We start from the raw sequence: 16,137 nt of genomic DNA, 5'->3' as shown, positions 1-16,137 counted from the left end.
AATACAATTATATATCAAAAAAATCAGAAAAATAAAACTAATTCATTTTAAAATCTTAAAAATACAAATAATATATCAAAAAATTCAGTTCATCGATCCCTTGAAGGTTTGACAAAAGGTTTGATACATCATTCAGTTCATCGACCAAATACAAAGTTTGGTACAATAAATTATTACACATCAATTCTTTCCTTGTGTCCCTGCTTGCTTACGATTGTGCCGTATCCATGGAGCATCCTCATCATTTAACTTAATGCTTGGGTCAGTGTTCACTTTGAAGGGCGGAATTTCACCAAACATATTATAATCTTCTGACATGTCTGTCTTGTCCTCCACTCCCACGATGTTTCTTTTCCCTGAAAGAACAATGTGGCGCTTTGGATCATCGCATGATGTACTGATCGTTTTCTTATCTTTCTGTTTCCTCGGTTTGCTACTCATGTCCTTCAAATAAAAAACCTGAGCGACATCTTTGGCAAGGACGAATGGTTCGTCAAGGTAACCAAGATTGTTGAAATCCACCATTGTCATTCCGTATTGCTTGTCCACCTTTACCCCACCTCCTGTTAGCTTGAACCATTTGCACCGGAACAAAGGGACCTTAAAGGAGGGTCCATAGTCAAGTTCCCATATCTCCTCTATGTAACCATAATATGTGACCTTTTGCCCATTCTCGGTTGCTGCATCAAAGCGGACACCACTGTTTTGGTTGGTGCTCTTTTTATCTTGGGCGATGGTGTAAAATGTATTCCCATTTATCTCGTACCCTTGGAAAGTCGTTATAGTCGAAGATGGTGTCTTGGCCAACATGTACAGCTGATCTCCAACATCATTGTCATTCATTAAATGTTTTTGCAACCAACTGCCGAAAGTCTCCATGTGGGCCTTTCTAATCCAGGATTCAGGCTTCCCCGGGTTGTCCGAGCGTAAAATATTCTTGTGTTGCTCGAAGTACGGAGCCACCAAGCTGGAATTTTGCAGAACTGTGTGGTGTGCTTCAGTCATAGAATGACCGTCCATACATATCATTGATTTCCTTCCGATCGTGCCTTTTCCACTTAGTCTCCCCTCGTGCCGCGATTGAGGAATACCAATCGGCTTAAGGTCAGGAACATAGTCAATACAGAACTCAATTACCTCCTCATTTCCATAGCCCTTGACGATGCTTCCTTCTGGCCTAGCACGGTTACGAACATATTTCTTTAATACTCCCATGAACCTCTCAAAGGGGAACATATTGTGTAGAAATACAGGACCGAGAATGGAAATCTCTTCGCCTAGGTGGAGCAGGAGGTGCGTCATAATATCGAAGAAGGATGGTGGGAACACCAACTCGAAACTGACAAGGCATTGGACCACATCGTTCTGTAACCGTGGTAGATCTTCTGGATTGATTACCTTCTGAGAGATTGCATTGAGGAATGCACATAGCTTCACAATGTCTACTCGAACATTTTCCGGTAGGAGCCCCCTCAAAGCAATCGGAAGCAATTGCGTCATAATCACGTGGCAGTCGTGAGACTTCAGGTTTAGGAACTTTTTGTCCGCCATGTTTATTATTCCCTTTATATTCGACGAGAAGCCAGACGGGACCTTCATACTGCTCAGGCATTCAAAAAAATGACCTTCTCTTCTTTGGTAAGAGCGTAGCTGGCACGACCTTGAAACCATTCCGGATACCGGTCATCTGGGTCTTTCAAAAGTTGCTGGTCCTGCCGTGCTTCCTTTGTATCATTTGTCTTCCCATACACGCCCAAGAAGCTTAGCAGGTTCACGCAAATATTCTTCGTAACATGCATCACGTCGATTGCAGAGCGGACATCTAGGACTTTCCAATATTCTAGCTCCCAAAATATAGATTTCTTCTTCCACATGGGTGCGTGCCCGTCAACTCCCCGCGGAACTGATTGTCCGCCAGGACCCTTTCCAAAGATGACTTTCAAATCCTTGACCATATCAAATATCTCAGCACCAGTACGTTCTGCAGGATTCGGCCGGTGATCTGCCTTGCCGTTGAAATGCTTGCCTTTCTTTCTTACGTTATGATTTCGGGGAAGAAATCGACGATGACCCAGGTACACGTTCTTCTTACAATTACCCTAACGTACACTTTCAGTCTCATGTAAGCAGTGCGTGCATGCATTGTATCCCTTATTTGTCTGTCCCGAAAGGTTACTGAGAGCAGGCCAATCGTTGATGGTTACAAAAAGCAACGCTCGTAGGTCAAATTCCTCTTCTTTGTGCTCATCCCAGACACGTACACCAGGTCTGCTCCACAACTGTAAAAGTTCATCAACTAATGGCCTTAGGTACACATCGATGTCGTTCCCGGGTTGCTTTGGACCTTGGATGAGCACTGGCATCATAATGAACTTCCGCTTCATGCACAACCAAGGAGGAAGGTTGTAGATGCATAGAGTCACGGGCCAGGTGCTATGGCTGGAGCTCTACTCGCCAAAAGGATTCATGCCATCAGTACTTAGACCAAATCTTATGTTCCTTGCGTCAGCTGCAAAATCTTTGAACACTCTGTCGATCTTTCTCCATTGCGTTCCATCAGCGGTGTGTCTCAACTCCCCGTCGGACTTACGGTCCTCTTTGTGCCATCGCAACGACTTGGCATGCTTTTTGTTCCTGAACAGACGTTTCAACCGTGGTATTATAGGAGCATACCACATCACCTTGGCGGGAACCCTCTTCCTGGGTTTCTCGCCCTCAACATCGTCACCAGGGTCATCGCCTCTGATCTTATAACGCAATGCAGTGCATACAGGGCATTCATTCAAATTCTCGTATTCACCGCGGTAGAGGATGCAGTCGTTAATGCATGCATGTATCTTCAGAACCTCTAAACCTAGAGGGCAGACAACCTTCTTTGCTTCGTACGTACTGGCGGGCAACTCGTTATTCTTCGGAAACATATTCTTCAACATTTTCAGCAAATTTTCAAATGATGAGTCAGCTACACCTTCCTGTGCCTTCCATTTTAGCAAATCCAGTGTGCAGCCCAGCTTTTTCAGACTATTATCGCATCCTGGGTACAACGACTTTTTGTGATCCTCTAACATGCGATCCAAATTCTCCCTCTCCTTGTCAGTTTCGAGCGTCTCCGTGCATCAGCAATGGTCCGACCAAGATCATCAGCGGGCTCATCATGTGCCTCTTCTTCACCTTCACCTAACCCTTCCCCACCTTCAGCATCATCCTCCATAAAAGTATCACCGAAATGATCATGATAGTTGTCATCGATATCATCCCCTTCTTCATCTTCTTTCATTCTAACCCCTCTTTCTCCATGCTTGGTCCAACAATTATAGCTTCGCATGCGTCTCTTGAGGAGGAGTAACCCTTCTGATTCTTACAGACAGCAGATGGACAGATAATAAAACCTCGCTGCTTGTTCGCATTTGCCACTACGAGGAAATCTTTCAAACCCGTAGTGAACTCGCCGGAGAGTCGGGGACCGTACATCCATTGCCGATTCATCTGCATTATTATTATATAAAGTATATAATTAACCATCATGCATTTGTTAAACTAACTAGCTAGAAATAATACAAATTAAACAATGAACTACACACATGCATATTTTATCAATGACACATGAAAGGTTCAAGTTGCTAACCGCGATCGCGGAGGAAAAATAAATGAGAAAGCTCAAGTGTGGCTCGGACACTTCATATCATGTTTGTTTCATGCTCTCGGGCATTTCATCGAACACCTTGTGTGCATAGGAGGAACCAAAAGCAAACCCACCACCCCCTTCTGAATTGTGGCTAAGTGAAGTGAGCTGAGTCCTATATATAGGGATGGGCCTTTAGTCCCGGTTGGCCTGGCCAACCGCAACTAAAGGCCTTCGGGCCAGCCTGAGGACCTTTAGTCCCGGTTGGCCAGGCCAACCGGGACTAAAGCCCCTCCCGTGCGCCAGCTGTCGACCGAGCGCGCTGGGCCCAGATAGTTGGTCGCGGGTCTCCTCCCGAACCGCGACTAAAGACCTCTTTGGTCGCGGTTCGATTATTTTAGAAACTAATGGGGGCGTATGGAAGCTTCTGTTTCTACTAGTGCCTGTTTAGAGTTTTGGTTGAACTTCTTTAGATATCAATTTGGGGCTTGTGCGTGTGCGTGTGCGTGTGCGTGTGCCTGTGCCTGTGCGTGCGGGCGTGTGTGTTGTAGAGAATAAATGGCATACAGACACATCACCGTCCAAGTGTGTGGTCACCTGGTCAACACCGAGCTTGTGCTATTCAGCTCTTTGGGACTGACGACTCCTGGTCTGGTGGATCATTATCGGGTGTGGAATTTCTTTTCTTCCCAAAAAATATATAAAGCTGCCACGTAGATGGAGATGGCATCCACATTTCCGGCGAGGACATGAAATTTGACAAGCATCAAAGCCTATTCATGCAGGAACAACAACAAAAAAAGTAGATGTGAGGAGTTGTTCTTACAGTTGGCACCTTGATCTCCATCAGTCGAGCTGGTATTGTGCCTGTTTGCTTCAATCAATGGGGGGATTGATTCTGATGGAGACTAAAAGCTTAATTGGCTGCATGCGGTCAGGGACCAGATGAAAACAAAAGAATTGACAACAAACAATAGATTCTTTGCCGCTGCTACCCACACAGACAAATGTAAGCTATTGTCACACTCGATTTATGCCCAATGATTTGTTCTATGCTCCCTTCGTATCAAAATATAAGACTTTTTTATAGGTTAGATTAGCCTTAAAAGACATCTTATATTTTGGTATAGAGGTAGTATTACAAAGAAAGAGATGGCTGCCGCATAAAGGAAAACTTTAACAAACACGCTTTGGTTTTTATTTAGAACATATACACCCTTTAGTTCGTCACATCGGTATCAAACAATGAACAAAAGTGTATACACTTCACAGCCAAGCTACAAAATTGAGCTATTCCAATGCATTGGATCGACGAACAGGCTACTTGGCTACCAAAACAGCAGAAGAATTAAACAAAATGAAGCACAAAAACAGTGTACAACGTACCTGAATAATTAATTACCGGCTGATAATAAATACACAACTAACTAAGACGTCTTATTGAATTACTCAGCCTAACTAGCAAAACAAAAGAAAAAAAGGAAAAATAAATAAAATAAACTAATCTCTACTCTTATAAAAAAAACAGAGTTGGTGATGATATGGTGTGTCTGCCATCCTGCAATATAGGCCGTCCGATTTATATCTGATGGATAGGAAGGAAACTATGACAATTTTGCAAAAAGATACCCACACCCCTCTCCACCTTTGCAAATAAGGTCTTCTAATTCATTATTTTCTCCCGCAAAATAAACTATTCATACAAATGCATCTTGAAGTTCCGTGCAACGCATGGGCATCTTGCTAGTTAAGGCAAGACCGTGGTGCTATCTTCACCGCCAGCCGGCGCCGCCACCTCACCGCACCTCCCGCATCTATTGTGTGCCGCCACTACAACCACCACCGTGGGTGTCGCCGGCGGCTGTACGGGCACGGAAACGATGATGGGGGCACGGCAGGAGGGGCACGTGGCGCAGGTCCGAAGCCAGGCGTCGACGCATGCAACATGGAAGCGGTGGCCGCACCGCGGGAGCACCCGCAGGCCCTCCCCTTCCGTAAACTCCGCCAGGCAAATCGCGCACTCAGAGGACGAGCACCCCGCTGGTTTCGGAGAAGCGGTGGCGGCAAAGGAAACGGTAGGAAGCGCATCGATGGCCTTCTTCTTGAGGCCCTTGGGCGGCGGCGGAGAGTGGTCGGAGGATGAGGCGGAGCGGCGTCGCCGACATGCGCACCGGGAGACGAGGGCCAGGCCAAGGACGCACACGAGCGCGCATAGGAGCGACGCCAGGATAACCACCATGTCCGAGTTCACCGGCATCACAGGCGCCGTCTGCTCCTGCTGCTGAGGCGATGACGATAACGATGTCTGGCCGGTGCCAGGTGCCGCAAGGGCCGTCCGGTGAAGGAGACTCGGCGGAGCGCGCATGGTGTGGCTTTTGCTGCTGCTATGGTGCGCTGTATGCTCTCGACTGAGGACTCTGTATCTTAGCTTAGCTTTGACTCTGGTCTCTGGCCGTGCGAGTCTGCGATACTCTGCTTGGTGTTTTATAGGGTGGAGGGGCCATGGAAGTGACCGTGGTGGTGGAAGGAGAGGGTCGGCCGGCGGACAGGTAACGCCGGGACCACAGATTAGTGGCGGGCGTGCATGCCACTTTGGGGTGTTTCTTCGTGCACTAGTAATTATGTGCATTGCACGTATTAGGTAGGATATTAGTGGCACGTTATATTAAATAAGGTATATTTGTGGCACATTGATATTTGGTAAGATATTAATTGCTTTCTTCGCGGGAATGGTAAGATATTAATTACATGGCAGATTTCATAGGATGGTGTTGAGTCTAAACATGTTTATAACCAATGGTATGGGTGAATAATTAGAGTGTTAAACGTGTTTGGTGCTCAACATTGAAGCGATTTGAACCGCTAGATCACATGATTTGACGGTTGAGATGGATTGGATCTGTCCCTTTGGAGCTTTTTATATTGGTATAGATATAGATGCGTGCCAACTTTGATCGGCTCCTTTTAGCTTAGTACCAGTACTACGCGGATTCGTGGAAATTAAGCAACTCATTTGGTGTGACACTTTGGTGATCAGTGGTGGAGTTAGTAGCTAAATGTCTGGTGTCCTAGAGACCGACCATGTATATTTGTGTGTGTGAAAAGACGAGACACGCTTTACTTCTTTTGACTCGTGCTTTGCTCCCTAGAAGAAGAAGAATACTTGTAGTGCCAACTCATTTCGTAATGTAAAGCGGATCGGCGAAAGAGATTTGAGACACCCCTTTTGACTAAAATTTGTATGCATAACATGACTACAAATAATGCATAATACTATTGTAAGTAAGTTTATAATTTTGGGGACATAAAGGAATCTCCAAAGCTGACACCCAAACCGAACACCGCATCCGTCTGCGGACTGATGGGGACCAGTCTGTGGATACTAATACGTGAGCCGGCCATCTAAATCTAGCCGCAAACATCTGCCTCTCTGTGTTTTAAAGCCCGCAAGCTCAAAATGACTACATATCAAATTGTAGTTTATCTCAAAATGTTCAAATGTGGTACTAGTTCTAGTTTAAATATTACAATCGAACATTGTTTTCAAATTAAAGTAGCTTAAATTTGAATTCAACTAGCACATATGTACTAGTTTTCCTCTTTAACCGCCCAGAGATGCTCAATCAGATCTTCCTTCAATTGCTCATGAGTTGCTCGATGCCGAATTTGTTGGTGCATTTGAACAATCTCATCAAACATGGATTCTGCTCTCGAAGTTTGTTAGGATCACCATGTTCTCAAATTCAAGAGCTGAGGCAGCGTCATTACCCTCATCCTCCACGATCATGTTGTGCATGATCACACAACATGTCATCATCTCCCACAAGGTCTCTGGACCCATTGTTTAGCAGGTCCATGTACAATTGCAAAACGGGCATGGAGACCTCCGAATGCCTTCCTAACATTCTTTCTAGCTGCTTCTTGTCTTTAGGCAAATTAAGACCTTTTTTCTGACCAAGTGGCTCAGAGATAGTCTTGACAAAAGTAGCCCAAGGAGGAGATACCGTCAGCCAGATAGTAACCCATGATGTATTCATGGCCAGTGACAATATAGTTGCAAGAAGGAGCTTTCCCTTCAGTCGGCCTAGCAAACAATAAAGTTAGCTGCAGCAGATTGATGTCATTGTGAGACCTGGGCATACCAAAGAAAGCATGCCAAATCCAGAAATCAAGTTACGCCACTGCTTTAAGAATGATGGTGGGATTTTTGACATGACCCTTGTGTTGCCCTTGTAGAGCTTTTCGGCAGGTCTTCCATCGCCAATGCATGCAATCAAGAGATCCAAGCAAACCTGGCCACCCTCTTGCATCGGGCATTGCCAAGATCATGTCGGTGTTGGTCACAATTTGTTGTCTCAAGTACTGAGATCCAATCACCGAGACCACGGCAGTAGCAAATCTGACCATGTTGTCTCCGCATGTGCTCTCAGACATATGTATGTACTCGTCGCACAAGTCAGTGGCCCTATCATATGCAAAAGAGCATCTGCAATGCCTCCATGCACTTCTCATAACCAGATAATCTAATCCTTCCAACAATGTCCTTCTTCAAGATGAAGTAGTAATCAAAGTACCAGACGCCATAGTAGAGACAATCAAAGACATTTTTCGCATCCGAAAGCGCCGGTGAAAATTGTCAGCGAATAGAGCATCACAAGCAAAGTAATCATCCATCAGAGTCAAAAGGTTGTGTGCCCTCTTCTGACTGAGCACTCGATGACCCATGATCGATCTCTTTAAATTGATAACATGACGTTCTGCATGCCCCACGCCTGCCAGGACCGCCTACATCATCGCCATCTCGTTCACGTAATCCTCCTCGTCGGATGACACAATGTAGTGCTCATATGTGTACTCCATATTCGAATTCATTGCTTCAAAGAAGAAGGGTAAAAATATTAGCACGGGCATTTCACCAAAGACTTGTTGGGCGTGGTGGGTACCGTAGGGGCGGACTGCGCGGCGAACGGAGGAGAGGTGTGGACCGGCGGCAAAGGAAAAGCGGCATGGGAACCAGGGTGTAGCGGTGGAGGTCACGGAGCTTCGGGAAGCGTTTGGCAGAAGGCCTGGGAGGTGTTGCGGTGGCGTCGGCGAGCGGGAAAATGGATGCATAGAAAGAGGGAAGGATGGAGATACGGGATCCGGGATGGGTTTTGGGTGGGCCGGTGGTGTCGGAGCCCTACGTGGCTACTGTCCGGACCGCTGTAATGCCACCTAGTTTTCTTTCAGTTTGCGGGAAGAAGGATGTCCAAATGGCTCAGTGGACGAATACAGGCCCGCGTTAGATCACAAAACAAGTCCGGACCACACGATCTGGATGGTGGTGGGCAGTTCGAGAGGGTCCAATTTAGAGATGCCCTAAGTAGTGTACTGAATTATCAGAAAAGGCTCGTGTGTTTTCAGAATGATGCGTGGCCACTGGCTAAGAAGAAAGTGCGGTAGAATCTAGCTACAGCTATCTATGGATGCAGGTCTAAGTGGCATTGCGCTAGTAACTAAAACAAGTGCATGCACGTATGCACGACGAGAGACAAGCACGCTTTTACTTGTGCTTTTTGACACTGGTGTGCAAAGAATAAGTGGCAGCGCTCTAGTGGTAACTTAATAGAGACATGCTTTATATCCTCTTTTCAAACGTGCTTTTGTCAAAAGTGAAAGTGCAATGCGAAAGAGCAATCAGCTCGTTTCACCACCAAAGAGCAAAGACCATGGGGAAAACGATGAAAGTGTGGTACTACCTACCTCTCGCCTATATATTGGAAATCCTATTATGCTTGTTGAGGTAATCTGATTAAGATATACATGATCCATTCATAGCTAGTGCGACAACTCACCATCAGGGATTGTATACGTGAGTTAGCTTGTGGAAGGAAAAAGGGAAGAATATTCGCAAAAAAATGGGAAAAGGGGAAGAAAAGTGGGATTGTTTAATCCCCTTTTACTTTATTTTACACAGGATGTATAGTATCTTAAGTAAAACACTTGGACTTCTGCACATGAAAAACGCGCTAAATAAAATTGGTGAAATGTTTATTTCCATCTCAGAGAGTGTGTTTGTGTATCTATATTCGATCATAGGCCCCGGGAATAACTGAGTGTCGCTCAGTGGTAGGGACATAGTCCTGTGTTCTAGGCCAGCCGGGTTCGATCCCCCACCACAGGGAGCAGATATTTCAACCGTGTTTCTCACTCCTATAAAAATATGCCGGGGTCTTTTTCTATGTTTCGACCCCGGATATGAGCATGTATAGTTGCCGCTTTAAATTCAAACTTCTTTCTCTCGCTGGTCGCCATTTTCGGCGCTAAACGACAATAAGGAGCTAAGAAAATGGGCAAGAACATGCAAGTTGCAAGACGCTTTTGACCTAATTGGCCATCATTTTAGCTTGCATGGATGATACTAGCAGCTACTCTTAATTAATCTGTCTAGTAACTTAACAACGTATATGGTGCAGGTTCCCGAAAGCAGCATCTATCTATCTGTGGGGAGTTGTCGTTTTGTAAGTCATCGATTGCCTGTTATCTGTTAGGTTGTCTCCCCGTATGTTCTTCATTGATTAATTAGTCAACTAATTGAGTCCATTCCGCTGCTCTAGCCGGCCGGCCTGCATGCTACTCCCACCATGAGTACCTCTCATACATCAACTTTTTTTAGCTAGTGCGGCTGCATATATGGACATGCATGTATGTATGCCGCACACGTGTGTGTGTGTGCGCGCGCATGTGTGTGTGTGTGTGTGTGCAGTACTAGAAATGGGATTATTTTGAGTCAAACAAGTGTGAAACACCTACACAATCCATGCACCCCATTTAGGGTTTGTTCAGTTTCGCAGGTGTTAGCGAGATTGACAGGGAATTTAGCTCAATCGAACATGCTCGTAGTTCCAAAACCCCAATCCCAGCAGATTCTTACCAAACCGAACATGTCCTTAGTTAATTTCAACATTCCAATGATCATAAGATTATTCATTTGACCATGATCTGCTGCACTTGCATGCACCAAGCAAACATACGTACATGCTCAGGTCCCGAAAACCCAAAACCACGGGCATTCCAATCACCAGCTAGCCGATGAATCTTTGGCCGTAGAAAAGGTGAATCTTTGAGACTAGATGGTACACATAAAGGCCATCCATCCATCATGAATGCCCGCCAAAATGCAGAGATATTTAGACACGGGATGCAAAGCATATATACTATCTTCTACTTATGAACTTATCCCAAACGTTAGCTGGTCAGCGACCTTTGCCAAAAGGTTCACGTTTTCATGATTCTCTCACATATATGCCCATCATGCCACTGTACAGTTTGGCAGTTCCTATATAGGGACATGCCAATCCTAATGGAAGCACCTGGTTTTAGAAAGATGATTCCTTGTTTCGTCAGTTCTCCTCGTCTTTGATGGCTTTTCTGACACCGAGAGGTGGAAAACCATAGGTCAGCAAGTTTCATTGTGTCAACATCTTGATGGTGTTGCAAAACATAAAGTACCATTGACTTCCCAACCTCCAACGGCTGCAAAATCATCCGTGATTTAGCAAAAATGTCGCCTGAACTGTAATGCAAGTATTATAGGTGAACCCACTAGTTATCAGCTAGAGAAATTTTTGTATGTTTTCTATCCCTCCGCAGAAATGCAATTTTGTTGTTGAAAAAGGGGTAGACTCTGACATCTAAATCATCATGATGCACACAACCATCTTTGTTAAAAGAAAAGGACAAAGTTCAACAAGTACGCAATAGCAATTAAAATGAGAAAACGGAAAAATGATCACAAATTGTCGGATTAAGATCACATGACTTAACCACATAATCTATTAGTGACATGCCAGCCAAACTGGTTGAATAACGATTGTGAAACCGTCTCCATACGGTTGCACCCAGAGGCCATGAGCTCCCCAGTGTCCCCGTTTTGAAGTGATGATCACATACGGATCGATGTGATGGCCTTTCAGATAAGCTGCACAAAGTTAATAGAGAAAGACCCACTAAAAACATAGTCATTCCAGCAATTCCAATTTCCCCAAAGTAAGGCACAAACCCCTATACGGATATGACCCTTAAGGTTTTTGTTGATACCAACCAACTAGATTCCAAATAAATTTGGGATATTTGTTGGGGGTGACATATTACATGCAACAAGAATCGCACGCCAAATCAAAGTTGTGAAAGGGCAAGAAATAGAGAAATGTTAAATTATTTCATCTTGAACACAAAACAACACTTTATACATCTCTTATGGTTTCTTTTAGCCAAATAATCTTTGGTGAGGATCACTTCATCTGTACAAATCACATAAAATTTTATCTCTAAAGGAACTTTAATGTTCCAAATATTCTTTCTCTGGAACATCGGCCCCATATTTATAAGATCTGCATACATAGACCTCTGTACAAATCACATAAAATTTTATCTCTAAAGGAACTATTTTTCGAATATTCTTTCTGCGAAAAGTTGGCCCCATATTTATAAGATTTACATACATAGACTTAACAGCAAACACATTGCTGGTCTTAACTCTCCACCAAAACATTCGACACGTGAGCTAAGTTGACCAACATCATCATACAAACTAAAGGAGCCATGCATCAATTTATCACCAATTATGGCCCTCCTGAATTGGATGTCCAGAGGTGTCGATCCAAAAACATATTGAATTGTACCATCTCCTTTAACACTATACTGTAAATTGAAGGGTACATAGTCGCAAGCGGATTTTCACCTAGCCAAGTATCTCCCAGAAACTCATCGATTGGCCATCACCAACTTCATCAAGCCCTTCCAAAACAGAGAATCGGTTGGTTTGGCATCCACTTCGGGAAGGCTTCCAAAACAGATATATTCTTGCAATATAAGTGTTTATTATGGAGGAGCTCTTGCCAGACACCCTTCCCCATTTTGTAGCTTGAATAGCTATTTGCTATGCAAGCACTTATTTTTAATTTTGACGTTTTTGATGTTTCCGATGCATATACAGTAGTAATTAGCATTAACATAATAGAAGTAAGTGGGTCAATTTCCATCCTAGGTCCTTTGGCCTACACAAGATATATGATTTAGCCAGTTGATACTTCCATTTGTGCTCATCACACATTTCTAGAAGAAGAAAAATACCATGTTTGTAATCGCCATTAATAGTTGATAAGATCCTAAGTTTCTGTAATTATCATGGCACTTGTTGGCTCCTGATCAGCTAAATGAACCTTATTAGCCAGACATCACATCCACACAAGTGGTAATTAATTTGATTGGCTCCAAGCTATCATGCTGAGGAATTGTCTTCTAGCGTAAACTCCACCTATGTTAATCGAGCCGCTATCATGTTGTGCTTGCGAATTAATTTTTCCATAGATTAAAATCCTCAGTGGATGGGCCCGAGAGGAGCACCCTAATCAAATCCCGAAAGGATGTAAATACCCTCCAATTTATGTTCATCAAGACCAAATTAATCATGAAGATCAAGAATAAAGAATCTGAAGTGCTAAAAAGCCATGATGTATTTTCACCAAGTTTTTCTTTATCTACATTTGTACACCATCTAGCTACACAATATTACTCTCTTAAACAGCACTTCATTGTACTATTTTATTTATCATGTATGTCACCAAGTCATGAAATTGACTAAATGATCCGTATTATCTACTATATTATTATTGCTTCACTTACCAAAACCCGATAAACTATCAATAACAAATATGAGTAACAACATATGACTAACGACGGGCTTAAGCTCGGGCGCGGCGTGCTGCCGCACCTCCGCCTGCTAGTATTCTAAAGTCCGCCAGGCCCATGTGGTAGAGGCGGGGTCTCAATGCATGCATGCCACTATAGGATGCTTCCTCATGCAGGTGTGTCATGTTTTTCTACATGGAAGGCAATAGTACAATATGGTGAGTCGTGACGCTGTAGGGAGTGAGTATTACAATGGGTTGTTACTAAACTTCTAATTGGAGACCAACCACAACCATAGTGTGTTTGGAAAGATGAGGCTCTCTTAAGTTAATCCATGATTTTGATTTGTCTTACTGTAAAGTGAATCTATGAAAGAGGTGTTTAGTCGGCTAGCTGAATTTGCAGGTAATCTTGATGAAATTTCCCAAGTTGCACATTTGTTTACTATTCTTAGAAGTTACCGATGCACAAAACAAATCATCAGAAACATAAGGGATGGACAAAAGTTTGATAAGAAAAGGATGCGTCGAAGCAGTGGCATGCGCTGCTGCAGTTCATGCCACTTGGGGGTATTTTGCTTGCACTCGTGACAAGTTAACTATGCTTCTTAATTAGTGTTGCTCTGCCTAGAAAAGTACACGGTATAATCAAGCTTGTCACCACAAAAAAAAAGGAAACCATACTATAGTGACGATACTATACGAGGAGTAAGTCAAGTAGCAGCCAAAACCAGTGCATGTGTGGAAGATTAGAGACAGGCAGACTTGTAATCTCCCTTTAATTTGTGCTTTTCTCAAAAGTGAAAGTGATTAGCCAAGAGCTAGCTAGCTCGTAGTTTCACCACCAAATTGAAGATCACAGTCAAGGGAGGAAATGCTCAAAGTGTGTGTACCTACCACCTAACGCTCAGCTATGCGCGTTGATCTGAGGTAATCTTCATATCACTAATATATATAAAAAGATACTATATATGATTCATTCCATACGGGGTTAGTGCGACTCACACTGCCTATTTAGCCAGGATTACATATATCTTACTGCATTGGGGGTTGAAGAAAATGGGCTCGCTAGAAAGTAAATGTAGTGTCATTACATATTTTACCATCCCCGGCTTTTCTTATTCCATAAGGAAAGACATAAACATCTTAATGAATGAAAACACTTTGCTTATCATCTTATCCCACTAATTAATTAATTTCTTGCACAAAGAAAGCGCTTCATTTTGCCCAATTGCATGCTTTGTGATGGATGTATGGGTGTCTATTCCATCTCAAAGCTAGGTAGCTAGTGTGTGTGCATGTAGTTAGGAGGTAAAGTATACGGGAATGATCCCTAAAGATGAGTGGCTGAGTTAAGTATGTAAAGCTATTTTTGGTGTCCTTGTCGATCGATGGACTACTTTTCATTCAATCTTTCCGGCACCGGTTTCCATTTTTGACGAAAGTCTCAAAGAGCCAAGAAGATGGTGGAACGCACTAGACCTTTTGACTCAAGTGGTTATACTTTTAATCTCTGGATTATGTAATTAAAATAATATTTACAATGTGTTTTTTGACGGATCGTGGGATACATGATTGGTGTGTGATTAACTTAACATATCATATCGGGTTGTGGAAAGTAGCAGCTATATATCTAAGGTGAGTGATGGATATAATGCACATGATCCATCCCGTGTTATCAGTTAGGTTGTCTTTCTGTACGTGATTTATTAATTAGTCAACTAATTGAGTCTCTCTTATGCATCGACTTACATTTAGCTAGTGTGGTTGCATGTGATCAGACATGGATGCTTGCCGCATGTGTGATGTGCACCAAAACTACTACAGACATCACTTGGAAGTTTAATTCGAAACATTGTTGGGACGTGTGAAGTTTTGAATTACAATGTTGTGTAAATATAAGTTGAAATGGAGTTTGTAGGCAAGAGGTTAACAGAAATAGCAAAAGAATGTTTCTTATTGACCTAAGTTTTAGTAGAAAGCCTAGGTCCGCCTAGTTTTTCACTCCCCAAATTTGATGAGTTAAGGTTTGAGAGGAAGTTTGGAGCAGTAAGTTTTGGGCGATGCGTTAGAGATGCTCTAAGGTCTCTGAATATGGGTAATATGATAAAGAAATATATGCATGATATCACTTTAGTTACTTCCGAAATTATAGATTAGAGTGATATCTTATTTAACAAAATGATTGTGTATATGATTTATTTGTCACTAAGTTTCCTTTTCAATTGTTAAGATATTTGTATCATATTATGATATTATTAGCACCACTCTCATCTTTAATTATAGTGCCACATTACTGGATATCTCCTTATGAGCTATGAAACTATAGCGAGGAGGCCTAACTAACACAGTTTATTGATTCATTTAGTTTCATAACCCTGATGATCACAGAACTATGTGCTAATTAATTTACCCCAGAAATCCACTATCCCCCTCGCGTCGCCCCCGCGGGCGACCCAGGGGGAAACCCTAGCCGCTGCTTCTCGCACCTCCTTCGTCCCTCTCCCTCCTCGCCGCCATCTGCAGCGCTGCCGGGCGAAGCCTGGCCGGCTGGGCGGCGGCGGGGCTTCTCTCCATCCATTTCATCTTGGCTGGCGCGGGACAGCGGGGTCGAGAGGAGCGTCGGGCGAATGTGGGGCTCGGCGGCGCGGCGGGCGGGTCTCCCGGCGGCGTCGTGCGCGGCGCAGCGGTGGCGGCCTGCGTGTCACGAGGTGGTGGCTGCATTGGGCCTGCCCGATGGTCGCGGGTGCCGCCGGATCTAGATCGGATCCATCTGGATCCTGCCTTCGGACTTCGTCGGTCGCCGCGGGGTGGGGATGGTCGTCACTGGCCACGTCGGACCGC

At 43.9% G+C, this 16,137-nt stretch overlaps 1 protein-coding gene across 1 annotated transcript; it reads right to left on the bottom strand.

The window, feature by feature from the left end:
- Window positions 1-5,036: 5,036 nt before the first annotated feature.
- LOC109749919 (probable E3 ubiquitin-protein ligase ATL44) lies at window positions 5,037-6,067 on the bottom strand. The gene has a single exon (XM_020308858.3). It carries the CDS (start codon window positions 5,985-5,987, stop codon window positions 5,370-5,372), a length of 618 nt encoding a protein of 205 aa, XP_020164447.1. The 5' UTR covers window positions 5,988-6,067; the 3' UTR covers window positions 5,037-5,369.
- Between the last annotated feature and the right edge of the window lie 10,070 nt (window positions 6,068-16,137).

Source organism: Aegilops tauschii, chromosome 7 (assembly GCF_002575655.3).
Source record: "Aegilops tauschii subsp. strangulata cultivar AL8/78 chromosome 7, Aet v6.0, whole genome shotgun sequence".
Lineage (NCBI taxonomy): Eukaryota > Viridiplantae > Streptophyta > Magnoliopsida > Poales > Poaceae > Aegilops > Aegilops tauschii.
Note: the sequence above shows the minus strand (reverse complement) of the source record. Positions and strands in the feature narration are given on the sequence as shown.